General features: G+C 45.3%; 1 protein-coding gene across 2 annotated transcripts; it reads left to right on the plus strand.

Moving 5' to 3' along the window:
- Positions 1-8598: 8598 nt before the first annotated feature.
- Positions 8599-20443, plus strand: LOC136467749 (uncharacterized). 2 transcript variants are annotated; one of them, XM_066466528.1, is made up of 24 exons: positions 8599-9310; positions 9413-9537; positions 9609-9703; positions 9779-10012; positions 10395-10482; positions 10770-10821; positions 11400-11465; positions 12087-12241; positions 12331-12401; positions 12588-12779; positions 12866-12907; positions 13821-13928; positions 14130-14219; positions 14323-14398; positions 15174-15270; positions 15378-15447; positions 15553-15729; positions 17399-17521; positions 18530-18613; positions 19005-19189; positions 19279-19417; positions 19520-19579; positions 19677-19748; positions 19824-20443. In XM_066466528.1, exons 1-24 carry the CDS (start codon positions 8859-8861, stop codon positions 19935-19937), a joined length of 2967 nt encoding a protein of 988 aa, XP_066322625.1. In that variant the 5' UTR covers positions 8599-8858; the 3' UTR covers positions 19938-20443. The 2 variants fall into 2 exon arrangements, with proteins under 2 accessions (XP_066322625.1, XP_066322626.1); XM_066466529.1 differs by lacking the exon at positions 12866-12907.
- The last annotated feature ends 461 nt before the right edge of the window (positions 20444-20904 follow it).

The raw sequence follows: 20904 nt of genomic DNA on the forward strand, positions 1-20904 counted from the left end.
CCTATCAGCGAAGGTGAAGCTAGATGGGGAGGAGGCCACCAGGATCCAAAAGGAGTGGGACGAGCTGCTCTAGAAGGACGCTGCGGCTAGTGAGCAGGCCGTCGAGCTCCTGGCGGAGCTAGAGACGGAGCGGGACCTCAAGCTGAAGGCTGAGGAGAGGTCCACGGTGTTGCAGCAGAGGGTGGACCGAGACGCCGAGGTGATCGCCCAGTTGTGCAGGGAGCAGGATGAGCTACGCCGGACTGAGGAAAGACTTCGCTCGAAGCATGGCATAGCTCGTGAGGATCGCGACCGGGCCATCCGGGAGCACGACGAGGAGCGTCGGGTGGTCGAGTCCCTCCGGGCGGACCTTGGAGCCACGGTGAACCGAAGGTTGGGCGCCAAGGACGTTGCTGCTAGGCTGGATAAGGAGCTTACTGAAGTGCAAGGGATCCTTCAGACCGAGAGCAACGAGCACGACCTTCTGCAAGCCGCTGTCGGGGTGGTCATCGATGACCTAGGGGAGGCGCAACCAGAGGGAACCAGCTCGCTCACGACTCATGCTGTGGGTATCACAACGCGGGTAGGGCAACTTGAGGAGGACGCCTTTCACGTCATGATCACCCAGGCCTTCGCCGTTGCCTGTTCTCATTGTGATAAGGAGATCAATTTGGAGGTAATGAGCCAAGGCTTTGCGCCGGTCTATGAAGATGCTGAGCTGGACGAGATGGAGAAGGCGGTGGCTCCCCTTGCATGGAACCTGACGAACAGGCTGAAAGAAGAGGTTCTCCCTTCATGGAAGTAGTTAGTTGAATAAGTTTGATAAACACTTATCTATAATATGTGAACAAGTGTCAGTATTTTTGTGTCCAAAAACAGATTCATGGCTTTTGTTTCGCAATTTGGTTTTGTTTGTTTGGTCTTACCTTCTTCCCTTTTTGCAATGAGAAAAGGTTTACGTGATCTGACCCTTTCGTTTGTTTAGACCATAGGGCCTATGGTGTTTAGGGGAAATTTTGATTATGCTAGTTGAGCAAAATTACCATAGCCGTCTAGGTGTGGGCCTTTTGTAGTCTTACCAATCTGTTCCCCCAAACTTTGTAGCTAGTCTTGGTGCGAGGAAGAGGTCTGATGTAAACACTTTTTCAAAAAAAGGAAAGGAGGTACATATACCTTTATCAGCCCCCGAGTGAGATCGGACCCCTTGTGGTTGCTGGGGTCGGATGTTACTAGAGACCGGAGCGAGGGAAGTGACGTTTCTTGCCTGGATTGCTCGAGTGACGTGTTTCATGGGCTTGTTAACGGGCAGAATCTGATCCCAATGCTTTGTGATAGAGTTGGCAAAGCCTTTGGGTGGTATTCCATTGCTCCTTGCTCCGCCTTCCAATAGATTCCCCCTCAATGGGGTTTCTGTGGGCTCGGCTAGGGGCTGAATTGACCTAGAAGTTGAGATGATCCTACCTGACTCAATGTGGGTTGGGTAGAGGCCGTTGAGGCTCATCTGTGTTTTCTCCCCTGGCCGTTGTTCAACGCGGGGCGGCTCCGGACCCTTCGTGGGTCAGCCTTCGAACCTCGGTCTCTCGATCTGGCTTGAGCCCCTGAGCCCTTTAGGGTCTGATGGGGGTCGGCCGTGTTTTCGCGTGTTACCCCATCCTCGATTTCCACAATCAGAGGGGCTGAGTCGATGACACTTGCCTCGATGGCTCGAGTGTCGCGCTCAATGAGCTCGCTATTGGGTATATTCGTGTGAAATCCAGGTCCATCATTTGCTGATGGGGTCGGTAGAGCCCTCATGTGGCATTTCACTACTTCTTAACCCGCCTCCCGATAGATGCCCGAGCCGTTCGATAGGCTTAGGTGGCCCGTTGGCCTCTCCTCGATGGAGATTCTATGGGTTCGGCTCAGGGTTAGAATCGAACGAGAAAGGTCGAGACGTCCCTGTCCACCTCTGAGCTGGGTCGGGCAAGGCCGCTGGGGCTTGTCTCTATTTTTCTCCCCTAGCTCTGTTCGACGCAAGGCGACCTTGAGCCCTTCGTGGGCTGGCCTTCGAACCTCGGTCGGTCGCCGCTCATATTGAATGAGGTGGCTGCTGCCTCGTGACGCGACACGAAGCGTTGAGATGCAGAGATTTGCATATGCCATGATTGGATGTATGGTTTCAATGTATTACTTAATTGAAACGAAAGTGGGGTTTGGTTATGTTACCTTGGTGACACGAGCGATGGGAAGCTCTAACCAGATGTGTCCACGCGGGGTTTGGACCCGATGTTTGCGACGGGGTTGGCATAACCTGCATAAGAGCCGCTATTTTTTGTTCTTGTTCCTTGGCGGTAATTTGTGATTTAGTCGACCTGGCATCCTCTCCTCAAAGGAGGTTCTGCAGGTGGACCCCTCCAAACCCTTTTCGGGAAGGTGGGAGCCCAAGGCTTGCGGTGTGGGGAACTATGAGTTCGATTTATGCTGGTGAACATAAAACACCATAGCCATCGAGGCGTAAGGTCTAGCAGTTCATCCAGCTATATTCAAAGTTTTATACCCACATGCCATGCTTTCGATTTTTAAACGTAAGGAGGGGTCAGGCGAAGGGGGTGTCTAAACGGATAGACACCCTCGGAAGCCCCCGAGCAATGTCCGTGCCTCTGCTGTTACTGGGGTCAGAGGCTCGGTAAAGAAATTAACACTCAAAGTAAGCAAACAGAGGTGCTTATCTTTCAATGGTCGTTCGTTCGTTGTTTTGCCTAACCCAGGTGGCCTGTTGGGCTCCCCCTGGAGGGGGGTTCCGTTGTTGGGTCGTTCCACGGTCCTGCCTAGGGAAGCGGAGAGTTGCCTGCATACGAGCATGCCCCGGTTCTTATGCCCGGGGCGCATTAGTGCGCGGGCCATGCCCAGATGATGTTCCGCCTGACCGGGCGACGTCTTGTCGACCAGAGCGTGTCCCTCCGGCTCCGTCGCGTCCCCTCAGATTTCTGTCAGCATTGATTTTGCATTTGCATTAAATAGGGGAAGGCAAAGAGTTTTTCGTCCGAACCTTTCGCCTTTCCTTAGCTGCTGAGCCCCTTCTTTAAATAGGGGGGAGAGTTCTCGTCCCACCTCCTCGCCAGCCTCTGAGCCACCACCTCTTCTCCTTCCTTTCCACCAAATGCATCGGTTCCTAAGTAAGAGAGGGTAATACCAGGGAGAGAAAAACTCACAGATCTGCTCGTGAATCTAGAGCGTGATGTCAAGCTGGAGGTCATCCAACGTTGATGAGATGGTGCGGGTCACCTGTGCTGAGGAGGGGTCGCCGCTGCCAAAGGAGGAAGGGCACTGGAGGGTGCCGAGCGTCGTCGACTTTGCCGTCATTCGTTGCGGCCTTCCTTCTATGGGAGGCGCTTCCTACCCCGACGCCGTTGTCAGGGTTGCGGCCGATGACGATGGCATAGTCCCTAGGCATCCCGGCGAAGGCGCCGTTGTTGGGGTTGCGGCTGATGACGATGGCGTAGTCCCTGGGCGCCCCGGCGAAGGGACACCGCAGTCGCCGGCGCAGTGCTCGTCGTTGCAAATGACGGCGCCTTCGAGGATCCCGCAAAGCGGTAGGACGCCACCAATGGGGAGCAGTGTGCGGTGCCCACAGTAGACGAACTAGGCTGTGTATGTGCTTAGACATTGCCGATGGAGAGCGTGGCGCGGCGGCCATAGTAGTACTTGTAGCAAAGCTATGTAGAGGCTGTAGTTGAATAAGTTTGTGGGGGAGCCCCCGAGTGAACAGTCATTTTTGTAAATAAATCACTTTGTAAGTGGTGAATTTGTGCGAAAATGAACAAAATTTCATCTTTTGTTACAGCAAACAGCCTTTTCAACTTCCTCTTTTTGTAGGAGAGGTTTTGGTGCCCTCCGACCCTTCCCATGGCTCAAGTTGCAAAACACTAGAAGTGCGGGTGAACTAATTCTGATTACGCTGGTGAGCAAAGAAGTCGTAGCCGCTGGGGCGTGGGATTCCCGCAGTCCTACCAGTTATACTCAGAATTTGCTCCCAAAATCCTAGCCCTTAAGACTTGTTACGGGAAGAGTGGAAAACTTAGAGAATGTTTGCAAGGTTAACACAGGAAGTGTTTGCAAGATAAACATACTTGTATCATTTGTATCATCCCCCGAGTGAGGTCCGACCCCTGGTTTGCAGGGGTTGGATGTCACTAAAGATCAGGGATTTGTAAAGACAAGAACTGATAAGAAGTATGTGCTTATTTAAGGGTAAAAATGATGTAGCTGCTCGATGTTCCAGGCGTTGGTGAAGACCTCGCTGTTGATGGTTTTCAACTTGTAGGCACCTAGGTGGAGTACTTCTGCAATGATGTACGGCCCCTCCTAGGGTGGGGAGAGCTTATGGCAGTCCTTGTTGCTCTGCACGAGGCAGAGGACAAGGTCCCCGACGTTGAAGGCTCGGTCCTGCACCCGTCGGCTGTGGTACCATTGCAACGCCTACTGGTACTTGGCCGAACGGAGGAGGGCGATGTCACGAGCTTCGTCTAGCTGGTCTATGGCATCTTGGTGGGATGCTTTGGCCCCCTGTTCGTCGTAGGCTCTGATTCTTGGTGCTCCATAGTCAAGGTCCGCCGGGAGAACGGCCTCGGAACTGTAGACCATGAAGAAAGGTGTGTAGCCAGTGGCTTGGCTGGGAGTTATCCTTAGGCTCCAGAGCACCGCTGGGAGCTTAACGAGCTAGCGTGCGCTGAACTTGTTCAACCGGTTGAAGATCCTGGGCCCTCCGCTAGGAGGCCATGGAGGAATTCAATAACGCTTTCGATCATCCCCACGAACTCGCTGTTCGTAGGAAACGGGATCACGCGCTGGGCCACAAGGTGGCTTATGGTTGCCGTGGTGTTGCAGAGACCAAATGGAAACGCCGTCGAGGCGCACCATGTGGAGCATTCTGGAGAGAGGGTGATGCAGCGCGAGGCCTCTCTGGATAGCTGGGGTCTAAGGAAGACACCCGGCCGGCCCTCAAGCCTTCGGTAGCTGAGGTTGGCGGATGGGGGAGACTGGACGGCCGCGTGGGCCAGCGCCAACTCTCCTCCTAGTGTGATAATGAAGTCTAGGTCATCAAAACGTACGTGTGCACCTGGGACCCAGCTGATTGCGTGGTTAGCCATCCAAGGCCTAATTTGGAACACGCAAAGGCCCCTACCTAGCGCACCAACTGTCGATGTTTTGAACAAACACCGGCAAGTAAATTTATAATTGATGCACATTAGGCCTGGATGGTGCATTAAAGGACACGAGGATTATACTGGTTCGGGCAGAATGTCCCTACGTCCAGTTTGCTGCTGCTGCTCGTGTTATTAGTACCAAAAATGGTTCGTAGTAGGGGGTACAAAACAGTCGAGAGAGGGATAAGTTCCAAGTCTCTGATGGAATGATCGAAAAGGTTGCCGAGAGCTTGGTCGCTGCTCAGTGTGTTTGTCGTGTTGTGTGTGTGTTCCACTTCTCTGTCAAGAGTCGGTCCCCCTTTTGTTGGAGGAAGCGCACCCCCTTTTATAGATGAAGGGGGCGGCTTTACAAGTGAGAGAGGAAGGGCGTGTATGCTGCCGAGCCTTGTTGCCCACGTCTACCCAGCCCTGTTGCCTATACCAGCGGGTACCAGATAATGGTAGGCGCCTACAACACTGTTGATGGCTGCAGAGTACTGATCTGCAGGGTATGGTCTCTGGTACAGTGGTTTTGACTTATGAGCCTTGCCCGGCCTTTCTCCGCACGCCTTCTAGTTCCTATGAGCCCCGGTTGAAGGGACACAGGGGTCGGAGTTAGAAGTAGCGCTTTGGACAGGCCTTCCGACCGGAGAGGGCGTCCAGAGGCCAAAGCGAGTGCTCTGATCTGGTGGGCCCAAGGGGTTGTGGAGCGGGCGCCGCTCCTTTGGGACCACAGCGTGGTGACAGTACATCCATCATCGTAGAGGGCACGAGTCTCTTCCTAGACCGTAGTGGAGGGCTGAAGGCGGCGCCTACAATACTGTTCGAACTCTGCAATGCCGGAATGGTCTAAAGCGCCCATCCCGTCGTACCCTGGCGGTACTTTTCCTCCCGCGGCGCAGGGCATGGTCCTTAGCGCTGCGTTTGACTCGAGTGTCATGTCGTACCTCACGCTCATCCTGATGATGGAGCAGGGTGTACTTGTAGGACGAGGCGGAGTCTGCCCTCGGCCGTCGATCGAGGCGGAGCCTAGCCCTCGGGGGTCGAGCGAGGCGGAGTCTAGCCCTCGGGGGCTGGACGAGGCGGAGTCTGACCCTTGGGGGCCGGACGAGGCAGAGTCTGACCCTCGGGGGTCGGGCGAGGCGGAGTCTAGCCCTCGGGGGTCGGGCGAGGCGGAGTCGAACCCTCGGGGGCCGGGCGAGGCGGAGTCTGACCCTCGAGGGTCGGGCGAGGCGGAACCAGTCTCCCGTCGTTTCAGACAAGAGACGCAGCAACGTTCTCGTCTGATCAGGAGTGATGGTTTATCAGTTCCACCTCACCGGGGTACACCGGTATTAGGTCCCCGACAAGTACAGTAAAGATGCTCGCGGATCCGTTTACAAAAGGCTTACCACCCAACGTGTTCAGAGAACATGTAGCCGGCATGTGTTTAAGGGAAAACCTATAATTCCTGGATAAAAGAAGGCCCAAAGATAAGTATCTATTTCAGAACAGAGTAGTGTGTTGTAGCTGTTAAATCTATCGGTAATGGACTGTGACGATGAGACATGCTCTATGCGCTAATCTGTAATGGAATGAACAAAAGTAAATGATATGAAAGTGAAAGATGGAAAGAGATCAAGTGGGAGATTGTTAGATTGATCTCTAACCTAACTGGACCCAACGACCCAGTTGGGCCTTTGATTCGCGCCCTGATCGGGGGCGCCCAGCCCACCATGGCTGGAGGGCCCCTGTCACCCTACGCTATAAAAAGAGGTGGTGGCCGGCGGCTCTTATCACGAGGTTCGCCTGAGCCGAGCTCCCCACTGACAAACCCTAAACCCAATCTAAGTGAGGGGCGCAGCCAGTGACGGGAAATACCTCCATCACAGCACTGCGCCGTCATCGATCTTCACCGTCGGCACCGCATCTCCGACACGTCTTCGCCGACCGTCGTTGCCCGTAAGCAGACTTCACCAACGAATTCGATGGAGACCTCTGGATCTATCCCTTCCGCGGTGTCAGGTTCGTCAGACCTCATCCACCTCTCTCTGTCTCTCTATCGTTGCACTAGAATATGTTCTAGATCTTTGTTTCATCAAGCACTCCGACTAAATCTATGGTCCTAGCAATTCAACAGTTTTAACAAAGGCGAGTGCCCGTGCCCGTCGGCTGCTTCCACTTCCAGCCATGAGTGGCGGCGTGGGTGGCATGGCATGTCAACTCACCTGCCCAGCCGGCTTCAGCAATCAGCACTAGTCGGTGGTTTGTCGTCGGGTTCTGAATTCTGATGGTTCCCGGTTAGTAGTGCACCGCACTTCTTTGGGGTTTTTGCTTAATTTTTGTGCTGATGACGGTCTGTTTCTGATGGCGAGGAGGGCTTTTTTTTTGGCTCCCTAATTCGGAACAGGTTGGATCTGGGATTTGCAGGATTGGTTCGGTTGCATGACAGACAGGTATGCGTGATCCATCGAATTGTCTCTGTCTGTGATTGATTGGGATGGGAGATCGGGATTGTTCTTCTTCTTCACGCGCGTGGAGGACCACGGTACGGCGGGTTAAATGGTACTATCGGTCACGGCGAAAATATTCGTAAAACAGGATCGGTGAAAGTGATCGGTCGTAGCTCGCAAAGTGCTGACATGTGTAGCAGTCTCCATGAAGCAGCACTACTCAAACAAAACCTTTCTGATAGCATGGGTTATCGGGTTTGCATACCGTTCAACAATTCCGAGCCACCACACTGAACTGAAGACTCATCTGTCATCTCAGCCCACCTAAGAGTAACTGCGAAGACGAGTACACCGCTTTTTGGTGAGCTGTAGTAGCCTGCTGTTGCTGAATCTAGAAAGGGAAATGATACTGCAAAAAGATGATGCCTAATGTTCTGTGAGAGTACCACTCCCACTCGACCCTGTGGGCGACCACTCACCAAGACAGCTCATTTCTCTCTGGCCTTTATCGGCCAAACTCGATGGTTCGTGAGTTAGGACTGCACTCTTGGTATCGATTCCGATGCTCTAGCTAGATCTTCCTGCTCGTGACCTCGTGATATCGCAACCCGCAGTTCCTCATATGGAGCCAGATCTGTTTTTCTCCCGGAGATTGTTCTCATAAGTCAAGTCATCATCATAATATAATAAAGACTAAAGAGATACCTGGGCCTGACCATCCAGACGTTTGAAATGGACGTGGGCCGCTATGCAAATCCAGGATCCAAGTCACGGGCTAGGAAACGAAGCGACAACTATGGGCTGGGGCCCGTAAACAAATTTTCTGGTTAGGGCCCTCATACGTCCACTGGTGATGCCAACAAAGCGGCCCGTTATAATGACTGTAGATTCTATCAAGGCCGACAGCCCACTAGGTTCTCACAAAGGACTTGGATCCATGGCTTGTCGCTTGTCGGTGTTGGTGTCCAACTGGGGCCCAACGCCCCAACCCAGCGCAGGAGCGGGCCGAGCGGCACGGCGTGAGATGCGGATTAGCCGAAACCTGGAGTGGAGGCGTGGAGCGGGTGCCGTGGCGTGGCGTCTCCGTCTCCCTCCTCTCCGTCGCCCCGCAGCCGGGCGCCACCGTCTCCGCCGCGCCACCCACCATCGGCCATCCTGGTCCGGTTTCGTTCCAATCCTCCCAGGCTCCCACACCACCAGTCGCTCCTAGCTTCGCTTCACATGCTCAAGCAAACGATCTAGGCTGACGATTCCTCACCATTTGGTCCTAGAGCCGCCCGAGATGTACCACGCGATGCGGCTGCGCTGCCTCCTCCTGCGCCCTCCGATGTGGAGCAATTCAAGCTCCCTCAGCATCTCCGCAACTGGCGTCAGTGGAGGTTCCTTCGTCAGGAGGTTCAGCGCGCTCGGCGCGCCGCGGCCGCCCGGCCCTGCCCGACGGCTGTGCCGGTTTTACGGCTCCAAGGGCGGCGTCGGGAGCGCTGAGGCGAGGGGCGCCGCTGCGTCCTCGGCGGCGGCGGGGAGCAGCGGCAGGTGCTTCGAGCAGGAGCACGCGCGTCTCGGGGAGAAGGACCAGCAGGAGTGGCTGAGCGGCGAGAGGTTTCTCACCGGCTGTAAGCGGCGGGAGTCGACGTTCCTCACCAGGCGGGAGAGGTTCCGCAGCGAGTTCCTGCGCCGCGTCGTGCCGTGGGAGAAGGGTTCGCTCTCGTGGCAGAATTTCCCCTACTATGTCAAGTGAGACGCCTCATCATCTGTTCGACGTTTTGTTTTAACCAAGCTAACATTAGTGTGCTGACGACTAGAGAGTGTGTATTTGTTCCCTTTTGAATGCACAAGTGAGAATGCGAGGCAGCTGCTGAGTGAGTGTGTGGCGTCCCACCTGCGGCACAAGGGTGTCACGTCAGAGTATGGCTCACGTTTGGAATCCTCAGGAGGGCGGATATTGCTCCAAAGTTCTCCAGGTATAAAGCAGCTAGGATGAAGATACTAGTGTTGCTACAAATGCTTGGATTGTGAAATTTGTTTAATGCAGGAACTGAGCTTTACAGGGAGAGATTTGTTAGAGCTCTTGCACATGAGTTGCAAGTGCCGCTATTGGTTCTGGACAGCAGCGTCCTTGCACCATATGTAAGATACTGCATTTTCACAAAGTATAAAAACATGATGCAACTTCACAAACCTCACATTTCACCTTATCCGTAGGATTATGGGGAGGATTACTCAGAAAGTGAGGAGGAGGAGGATGAGCATGCTGAGTCAGAGGATGAAGGCTCAGAATCTGAAATGGAAGACGATGGTGATGAAGATTGGACAAGCAACAATGGAAAATCTGGTGAAAGTGACGATGAGGATGCTCTCAAATCTGTGGAAGACCTGAAAAAGTCCGTGGATGACCTAAAAAAGTTGGTCCCTTGTACTATTGAGGAATTTGCCAAGGTGATTTATCTTATCTCCCTGTCTAGTTGCATCAGAAGTGTCTTCCGATGCTTTTCACAGAAAAGACACATATTTGACTGTGCTTCTGAAAAGTTCACCTGTTTCATTTACAGAAAAAATGATATTGTGCCACTTTTGTGTCTCTCTAAAACGAAGGGGGATCCAAAGTTTAGACAATCTTATGTTAAGTGGGTTTTAAATGAAAAGAAAATACAGTTGATAGAAACATCGTTTGAAATAACTTCTCTTCTTTAGTGTTCTTCCCTTACTAGAGGAAAGGCAAGGAGAACCAACAATTCATATTATCTGCCCTCTTTAATGATTTTTTCTTCATTCACAAATTTGTGGCTTATAATTATCCTTTCCCGCCTTGTTATTTTAGAGAATTGTTGGTGCTGAAGAAAGCACAGCGTCAGAATCTTCTGAAACTCCTGAGTCATCAGAAGAAGAGAAAAGGCCTTTCAAAAGGGGTAATTTCCCATTATTTTTCCCTTCAGACTTTACTATGTGAACTATCGACTACATTGCGTTGAAAAATAAGCTTTTATTGTTTGAACTTAACCCATGAGTCCATGACTGCCTGAGCATAATTGAGGCTTAGCCCCTCTTTATTGATACCTTGTATGTAGCTACACCAACTCAGAAGTTAAATCTGCTTCATCTAAAAATTCTTTAAATCATACATACAAATTGGGTCTTTCAACGTTGGAGTTTAAATCTGTTTTTTTTCTTCTAATTTTGTTATGTACCTTTTCAGGAGATAGGGTCAAGTATGTTGGGGCCTCTGCAGTTGTTGAAGCAGATCAGAGGTAATTGTTGGATATTGACTTTCTTACCCTTTTTTTTTCTGCATGCAATGCACATTAGTTGATATTATGGTTATCAGTTGGGTGTGGTGAAGGGTGATTAGGAGCATTATTAGCAGCATTAATGTTATTTATTGTTATAAAGGAAGGTGAAGCACAAAATCAAGATGAACCATTGGATGAGGTCAAATAGATGGATAAGATTGACCTTTGTAGGCTAATGTGTGTGGATGCGAAGGACAAACCAACTGATGAGTTTGATACAGTATAGATGCTGATCCGAGTTAACTTTTGTGGTTCTTAGCTTGGTACCATGACTTATCTTTGTTATGTTTACTCAAATATCAAACAACATTGGTTTGTTTGGGTTTGGTCTTATAGGTGTGGATCATTTGGCTTTGGAATAAGCAAGTGAGCATGCATGCATGTGCTCGCATAGATGCATAATGATGTGGTGAAAAATAGAAAATATTTTTTTTGTTCTGGTTTCACAAGTGCTTTATATCACAATAATGGGCCCCATGTTAAAAGTTCAATTTCTTGATGTTAACATTGATATGTACCATATATACCTTACACAGGATCATTTTGGGGAAAATACCTACTCAAGATGGCTCAAGGAGTGCCTATACTTTTATTAGTGGAAGGTGGGTATATATCATGGAACAGGACAAAATGATTTTGTAGTACACCCGATTCTGTGCTATGCCAGTTCTGGCCTCCCCTTTGTAGTTCTGTATATTATTTTCCCCATGTCAATATTAAAATTTAATTGTGATCTTCCCTTTATCAATATAATTGTCAATGTTACATATATAGAATTGGGTGATGTTTATAAGCTGAAACATGCATTGTTAGTAGCATGTGAAACATGGCAAATCATTAATGGTCACCAGTTATTATTTGAAACACTCTGAATATCTCATGAGCTTATCTTCCAATTTGAAAAGTATGATAGTTTAGGATGTAGTTTCTCTAATAGGAGCAATTCAGACAACTTTGTATTCTTTATTTGAGTATTTTGGGATTTTGAAAATTTGTTCCAGTGAAATGTATTGGCAATTGGCAAATACCTGATTTGCGGCTCCTTAGACAATTGATTCTCTGTCTATCGCTGTCCTTTTTATGAGGAAAGTTCTTTGCTATTGATATTTCTACCATGCATGCAGAAACTTACAAGATATGTAAAAATTTGCTCTTGTAATTGTGTCTAGAAAATTGTTCTTATAGATTATGAAGAGGAACATTTCTAACTCTAATAATCACAGGGGTCTATCAAATGGACAGCGTGGGGAGGTATATGAGGTCAATGGGGATCAGGTTGCTGTCATATTTGATCCTTCTATAGAGAAATCACACGATGCCCATGAAGATGTAACTAGCAAGGAGGAAAATGGAACAGCAACTGTTTACTGGGTTGATTGTATGTCTCTACTCTCTAGCCCTAACAGCTGTTTGATTTAATTTGACAATTCCATCACTTTGATTCCATCTGATTTCTTTGTGCCTTAGCTCAGGATATTGCACATGATCATGATACCGAATCAGACGATTGGCATATCGCACTTGAAGCACTTTGTGAGGTGATTTCTCAAAATATATCTTGACACGCATTTTTACATAAGTTTTGAAAATATGGTGCTTTACATATGCATACTGCAATCATTCCTTACTGCTGGTTTTAATCCTCAAATATTGCCAGTGTTGTTGGTCTCATTGAAGAAGTTAATCTCTATATGGACTTGCTTAATGAACCTTTTTCTGTATAGGTTCTGCCATCTCTACAGCCAATAATTGTCTACTTTCCAGACAGTTCTCAATGGTTATCTAGAGCAGTTTCAAAATCAGATCGCAGAGAGTTTGTGCAAAGGGTTGAGAAAATGTTTGACCGACTTACCGGACCAGTAGTATTGATATGTGGGCAGAACATACTGGCAGCAGCACCCAAGGATAAGGAACATGTAAGATCTAATAATTCTTGCTAAAATTCAAATTCAACTTACATAAGCAATTTGTTAGGTCTTATGCATGTTATGGACATGTACAGCCTGCACTGATGTTCCACAATCTCTCTCGCCTGTCTTCACTGGTAATTATCCTATGTTGTTCAAATGAATATATGTTTATTGTCTGTTTATTTTCTATTATAATCATGATTTATTTCTTCAGTACTTGTATCAAAAGCCTTTATTGACTGTTTTTATGTTAAAACATGCTTGAGATAGGTTTTATTGTTATTGTATCAAGGGTCTTGGTTGATTATTTCCATTCTTTTGGTAACTAATGGATGAGTTTTGCACCATTATATTGCTGTTCCTATTTTGCCTTAGAGCATCTCCAAGAGTCTTTCTAAAGCTCACTCTTTAAATCATCATTTGGAGAGTCATTTGCATAAAAATCGCTTTTTATATCTTTCCACTCTCCAACAGTTTTCCTTTATCTTGTTTGCACTCTAGAGAGCCATTCTCGTTTTCTATCTTTGGCTAGAGAGAAATCCGGATAGAAGATGGCTATTTCTGGATAACCACTTAAAGAAGCTATTGAATGGTACTTTTTCACCAAAATCTCTATTCCTAGCAATTAGGAAGGATATAGAGAGTCTCTTGGAGTTGCTCTAAACATTCATAAAACAGCACTAGTTGGTTTACATTGTGAAGCATGACTGTCTAGCAAGCTCGTTCAGGTCCATTCTCAGTTATCAGTACCTTGTTTGCGAATGATGACTGATTACATATGTTTTTCATTCCTTGACTTAGAGTGGGTAGAGAATGTGGGTCATTATCATTACTAGGACATATGTAAACCTACTGTTTTAGCACGAATTGAAATTGTGCTACTTGAAGAAGTGCTTAGCTCTTTACAAAATGTTATTTGCACAAATTGTGAAACCTATAATATTAGCTTTGACTTCTTTTGTCATTGCCTATGAAAAGTTTTAAGTTTGTCTTCTCAGTTATAGTATTTCACAATCAATACGACTCATTTGAAATGTTTCTATGCAGCCATCACCACTGAAGCAGTTGGTAGGGGGCCTGAAGGGAGAAAGATATTCAAGGTCCGGTGACATATCAAAGCTCTTCACCAATAGTCTAACTGTTCCTCTTCCAGAGGTTAGCATCTTTCACCAATCTTCTGCACTACACAAAACAAACTATTGACATGCACTGTACCAGCACATGATGAAGCTATAACGGTGCCTCTTATTATTAAATCAATGAATTACAGTGCCTAGTCCACATTTCAATTACAAGTGCCCTGTAGCTTGATGATAGCTCCTAACTTTCTTTCTTTCTTTTTTACTTTACATACAGGAAGATGAACAACTACGAGTTTTTAATAATCAGATTGAAGAGGATAGAAAAATTATGATTTCGCGGCATAACCTTGTTAAATTGCACAAGGTTTGGATGCAGATCTTGTGCTTCCCATCCATCTCCATTTTCGTTCAGATTGCCACTTCACTATCATGGTTCCTGAGTTCTAAGCGATGATTGGTTAATGCAGGTGCTTGAGGAGCATGATCTTTCTTGTGTGGACATTTTGCATGTGAAGTCGGATGGTATTGTTTTAACAAAACAAAGTATGTCTACTCAAATTTTTAGCCCATGCTTCTGCTGGAATTTCATGCACATCACATGAGTTGATTTTTTTTAACTGGTTTGTCTTGTGCTGGTTCAATGCAAGAAAAATGGAACAGAAATATAATTTTTTTTTATAAGTATAGTGGAATTTGACACCAACTCTTTTTATGATATCCTGAATTTCTTTTTCGGGTTTAGTGCTTTTATGCTTGTTCGAGTGAACCACTGCTATTACTAACTTGAAGTGCAACTAACCCTCTACTGCAACCAACTGTACCTACATCCCTTTGTCAAAAAAAAAAAATGTACCTACATCCTGGTTTCACCTAGGTGGCACCGTGGCAGATTGGCAGTGGCCAGCTTGGGGGTGGTTACCAGTACTAAAATCCTGGTGCCAGATTAATCTTGTTGCAGTGAAGGTTTTGTAGTGGTAGCATGATGTTTCTATATGTAGAGATAGTGTAAAAATTCTGGACTTCTGGTACATGATGAATCATTGAAAGTTATTGACAATTAATTGTGAAGTGGTCTGCTCCATTGTATAAACCCTATAGTTGGTTGGTTGCAGATGGAAAAGTATAAAAAAATATTCACTATCCTAATGCTACGCTGCAAAAGGTGCACATTTTGAAATAGTGAAGCGGGGTGAAGTGCTAAATTTGAAATATATTTCCTTTTGTTCCTCCATTTTTGCATAACAGTCACAGGTTTCCGTTGCTAGTTGGTGGCACTGATGTGAATCAGTAAGTTCAATGAGTTTGTTGTTTATTGCAGAAGCGGAGAAGGTCGTTGGATGGGCTAGAAACCACTATCTGTCATCAACAGATCTTCCTTCTATCAAGGGTGACAGATTAATCATTCCCCGTGAGAGGTATATCTACTTCACATCATATAGTTTTTAGGGAAACATTGAATATTGTTTTATTTGTTTTTACCTTAGCCAGTCCCTTGCTACTAATGTTTTTTATTTATATGAAGTCTGGATATAGCAATCGAGAGGCTGAAGGAACAGGGTATAACAATTAAGAAATCATCTCAAAATCTGAAGGTATTCAACTGATTGTCTATCTCATAAAGTTAGATTTTCCTCTGCCTTTTCTGTTATGTCATTGTTCTATATGCCTACACAAACTCATAAGGTTCCTAACTTCAGGTTTTGGCTAAAGATGAGTATGAACGCAATTTCATTTCTGCTGTTGTACCTCCAAATGAAATTGGAGTGAAATTTGACGATATCGGTGCACTTGAGGACGTGAAGAGAACATTGGATGAGCTTGTTACTCTTCCAATGAGGAGACCTGAACTTTTTTCGCATGGAAATTTATTAAGGGTATGGCTTGCTTTTCTGCTAGATTTTTTTTTACTTCATACTTTCTGCTAGATATATTGTTTTTTTTTGGGAAAAAGACAAAAGTACCCCCCCCCCCCCCCCCAAGCTTGCGCTACGTCCAGATAACCCTCAAACTAATGTTTGGTTCGATTTACTCTCTCCAACTATTTCAGTTGTTCTAATTTACCTCTTAACAGATTTGTTTTTTGTTTCTCCACTTACAAGTTGAGTTTCAATTTCAAATTTTGTGAGGTGATAGCGGACATCATAATTTGTGTTAAAAAATATCATAAATATTTTAGCATTGTTTTGATAGTGTAAGACATATAATAGTAAATTAACAATAGAGATACAAAACTGTATGAAACAATGATGAAAAAATCACAATGTATATTTTGCTAGAAATATCACAGAGCCTTGAATATTGCATTTAAGTGACTCCTTATTATTGATAGACACATAAGTCACCTCATATTAGCATGAACTCAAAATGCTAGGTGGTAGAATTAGTTATTGCAGGAAAAAAAAACATTTTCTGCAATAAATAGCTATAAGATGCTGTTGCTTTAGCATTGTAGTCAAGCTTCCAGAAGTATGTTTCAGGTTGAATTCAAGGTTATGCTGTAGATGTCACTTGAGTTCTTTCGCTGTAGATATTACTTGAGTTCTTTCCATGTATGTGGTTGCTGTAGTAGAGAAAGATGCAACATTCAAAGCTGCTCGCGTCATTTGGAATGATCCTATTCCCATTTACACTACACTTTTGCAACATCTATTTTGCACTCTGTAAATTGATACAAATATTGCTGTGTAAATAACTATAATTATAACTATAACTTAACTACTCTCTTTAAGCGCCCAGGAATCCCTGGCTCCTCAGCGCTTCGGCACTGTTCGCACTGTTCACGTCTGTTCGTTTAGTGCGGTATATTACTGTTCACATCCTGTGTGTTACTGTCTCCACCTGCTGCCCATTTACTGCGTCCGTTTCCTGCGCGCTCACTAGCCACGTGCCCCTGCGCGTTTCCTGCTCCCGCTACTGTACGGTACTGTGCAAGCCATGCACGCCACTGTGCCGTCTGTGTGTCAGAAAAAAGCGCCTACAGTGCCGGCACCCACAAATTGAGTCCCGGGTTCGAGCATGGGTGGCGATCCTCTTAACTGGTGGCACTAACCATCCAAGCTACTGCTTGGTTCTGATTGTTACCAATTTATCATACATGACTGCTCATTTATTCACCTAATTGTATTTAAGTCTAGTTTTATGATGGTTGCTTTTCAACGTGTAATGTGATTGAGGCATGCAAATTTCATATGGATGCAAAAATAAGTTTTAGCTTTTATGTGAAGCAGATAACCAAAAGCAGAGGTTCTTCAATTAAATTGATCTGTGGTTCTTAGATAAACTCTTTCTTATATTACAAAATGAGATTGTGCAATTAAAGATACACTTGTTACAGATAAACAGAAAAATGTGGAGATTCTGCAAGTGAAATCACTATTTCTTAGACAGCTTGTTGCTTTAGCTTCATTCTCTAAATGTTGAGTTCTAGTTTTTTAATCGTTCGAACATTGTGATATTCGTCTTATCAGAAGTTATGCATATTCGAATTGGTCTAAGTGCTTGACTGAATTTCTAACAAAGATTTGATTGTGTGCACCTTGTCAGCCCTGTAAAGGTGTTTTGCTTTTTGGGCCTCCTGGAACAGGAAAAACACTCTTGGCAAAAGCCCTTGCAACAGAAGCTGGAGCAAATTTTATCAGTATAACTGGTTCTACACTCACATCAAAGGTAATTTCATTTGACCTGTATCTTTAATTCTTTATATCGATTTTTTCAGTTATTTGTTCATTAGTAATATGTAAAATGAATTATATAAGAAAATCAAGACGCTTGATAAATGTTGCTGAAGATTCTTGCTGCAAAAAATTAGAGGGCTGCACACCTGGGTAAACTATGAACACCTTAAATGATGTTTCAATAGAACCCCATTCAATCTTGGCAAGTTGGCAGTTTTATTCTATGTAGGCATATGTTCTTGGGGTTGTCCATTGACTTTGGCAGTTAGGTTCTTTGCTTGATGAAAGGTACCAATATTGGCTCATGACATACATGAAATTTCTTTTGTGTGAAGTTGGATCGTAACAATATCTGTTATTTGTTACTGGGGAAAAGTTCTGTTCTAGGTCTTGTCTGGTTAAGGGTTTGAACGTTCCTGTTTGGGATGATGCAGGATTTACTAATATATAATATTCAAATAAACGCAGGATAAGTGGATTCAAATTATGATAATGTTTCCCACATGTGGCAACTGTGAAATTTTGGTTCATGCTGCACCAGATTGCTTTAGGATGTCCTAGTCACACGCCTTATTTGTTTTTCTCAAACATGCACACCTTATTTGTGACTAGTGACTATTAGTGGCTTAGCTAACAATTCTTGTGTTTTGTGCCAATCAGTGATGGCTGGTGATAGTTATTAGATAGTAATGATCTAACATAAATTTTGGTTTTCTAAAAGTCAAATTCCATGTGGTCATGGCTGTAAGTGAGCACGAAAGCACCATTTTTCTCAATTTGATACAAGGGTGACATGTCTAACTCAAGCAGCCAAAAGACCATCTGTAGTTAATCTTGCATCAAAATATATTAGCAATCAACTATATTCTTATTCCTTGTACAAGCAACCAAAGATCTTGAATGATTGTGAACAAGATGATCATTGACCAGCAGTCTCATGCATATATGCTAGTCATTTTCCAACCAACCACTGACTTAAAATTATATTTTCTTTAAACAGTGGTTTGGAGATGCAGAGAAGCTCACAAAGGCCCTTTTCTCCTTTGCGAGTCGACTAGCTCCTGTTATCATATTTGTTGACGAGGTATGTTTAATCAATGCAGATTTGGTGCCCTCATTAGCTAAAATATCATGTTGCAATGCTTCAAAAAATCTTTAAAAAAAACATGTATTTAGTACACATAAAGTTAAGTATAGTTGCAGCAATTCAGTTTGAAATTCATCCTAGATGTCAAGAAACAAAAGAGACAAGCAGTCAACCTGGCACTGTTCATCATGTGCTGACAGTGACACTTGTGTTTTTTGAATCTCAACATGAAAGATGAATTTTTGTATGTTTACTAGTAAAATGGAAGAAGAAAAACAAGAGTACTCTTAACCATTTCTTGTCATTACTTTGGCTGAAATTTGAGCATGATTCAACGTACGGTGGTTTTTTTATGATCTCCTGGCATGATACGGTTTGGTTGTTATAGGTTGACAGCTTACTTGGCGCAAGAGGAGGTGCATTTGAGCATGAAGCAACAAGAAGGATGCGCAATGAATTTATGGCAGCTTGGGATGGTCTCAGGTCCAAAGAGAGCCAACAGATCCTTATTCTTGGTGCGACAAATCGTCCATTTGATCTGGATGATGCTGTGATACGGCGTTTACCCAGACGGTAACATCTAAGATTCCATGTTCTTGCTTCCCACACAAATTTAAGCAATGGTCATCTAGCAAGATGTTCATTGGTTCCATGGTCCACAGGATATATGTTGACCTTCCAGATGCACAGAACCGAATGAAGATTCTAAAGATTTTACTTGCTAAAGAAAAGATAGAATCTGATTTCAAGTTCGATGAGCTTGCAAATGCCACAGAAGGCTATTCAGGGAGCGACCTAAAGGTACCAAACTAGAACAATCGTGGTATTCTTGTTTCCCTGTTCAGAAGAATGAAACTGTTATTTCATGTCTATGTGCAACCCATTCACTGTTTGTTTCTGCAGAACCTATGTGTAGCTGCAGCATATAGGCCAGTTCATGAACTGCTAGAAGAAGAAAAAAAGGTGCTTATGCTCGTTCAACTGTTCACTTGTGTCGACCTTTCTACCATAAAGACTGCACTTCTACTAAGTTTCCTTACATGATTCCTATCTTTTCTAGGGACGTGTGAGTAACGAAAACAGTTATCTGAGACCCCTTAAATTGGATGATTTTATCCAAGCAAAAGCTAAGGTATTGATTGTAATCCTGATTTCCCTTCTCTGCCTAATCTCACTTTTCGTAACATCTGGCTATTTCCTAACGCAGGTTAGCTCGTCTGTTTCTTATGATGCAACGAGTATGAATGAATTGAGAAAATGGAACGAACAATATGGGGAAGGTGGCAGCAGGACTAAATCACCATTTGGGTTTGGCAACTGACATTATAGTAGAGATTTACCCATACTGTATCTCTGTAACATCTAGGCTGCCTGTTGTAGATTAGGGAATCAGTCTCATTTTTTTTTACCATGAGCCTATTTGAATAACCTTGTAATCACCCTGTACAAACAAAAAAAATCTAGGTAAACACCAGTTTTGCCTACTATACAAGGGTTGGTAATGTTGGTGTAGAATCAGAAGAAATCGGCTATACGCTACAGAATGATGTATCTGAGCTACTTTGGGTAAGCATTAGGCTTAACAAGATGTAAACGGCTTACGAATTTTCAGTTAATTCATACTAGTTCTCAGCATGGAATTCAGCAGAACAACTTTACTATTAAGGTAGCTAGTCGATGGCTGGAATCACCACGATGCCTAAGCATTCGCATTCTCCCATTGCCAAGAAACGTTGTCGTATCAAAACAATGGAAGGGAATAGTTTGTTAGCAGTATTGTATTTTTGGCCCTTACATGTTGTAAATGTGTTGGTTAGTTCTCCTTCACACCTGCGAACCCTGTGTAGCAATCAAACTGGCGTACTGAACTATCATCTGACTCGTCCATGATAGAGGTTAGGGAGCACGATCTTCTCAAAATTATTGTCAGAAAAGATTGTGTCCACGCAAAGAGAGCAGTTGGAACAAATGAACGTGTGCTCTAGAAATCGCATCGTCCCTGGACTTAGCACCACATGCGTCCGATTTCACAATTCCGTGGCCACAGCATTGGGCGCGGCGGCGAGCCATCCTTTTAATCGGTGATGCACACAGTGCATTTGCGGAGTCTCTTTCATTCATCACGTTTTCGCGTCCCTGACAATTATGCTGGGCAGTTGGGTGCCATGCGCGTGCGCCCATGCCACGGTACCACCTGATATGCTAGGGTCGATCTACGATCTATGCAATGCAAGTGTGCAACAGTCTTCCACGCTGTTTGCATAGCTGGAGCTCAGTGGCTCTGTTCG

Source organism: Miscanthus floridulus, chromosome 7 (genome assembly GCF_019320115.1).
Source record: "Miscanthus floridulus cultivar M001 chromosome 7, ASM1932011v1, whole genome shotgun sequence".
NCBI classification, from domain to species: Eukaryota; Viridiplantae; Streptophyta; class Magnoliopsida; order Poales; family Poaceae; genus Miscanthus; species Miscanthus floridulus.

Excerpts from the sequence above, each read along its gene's own strand:
- LOC136467749 (XM_066466528.1), top strand. The coding sequence starts at position 8,859 with ATGTACCACGCGATGCGGCTGCGCTGCCTCCTCCTGCGCCCTCCGATG. Across the intron at positions 9,538-9,608 it reads ATTGCTCCAAAGTTCTCCAG|GAACTGAGCTTTACAGGGAG; the intron begins GTATAAAGCAGC and ends TGTTTAATGCAG. Across the intron at positions 18,614-19,004 it reads TTATCATATTTGTTGACGAG|GTTGACAGCTTACTTGGCGC; the intron begins GTATGTTTAATC and ends TGGTTGTTATAG.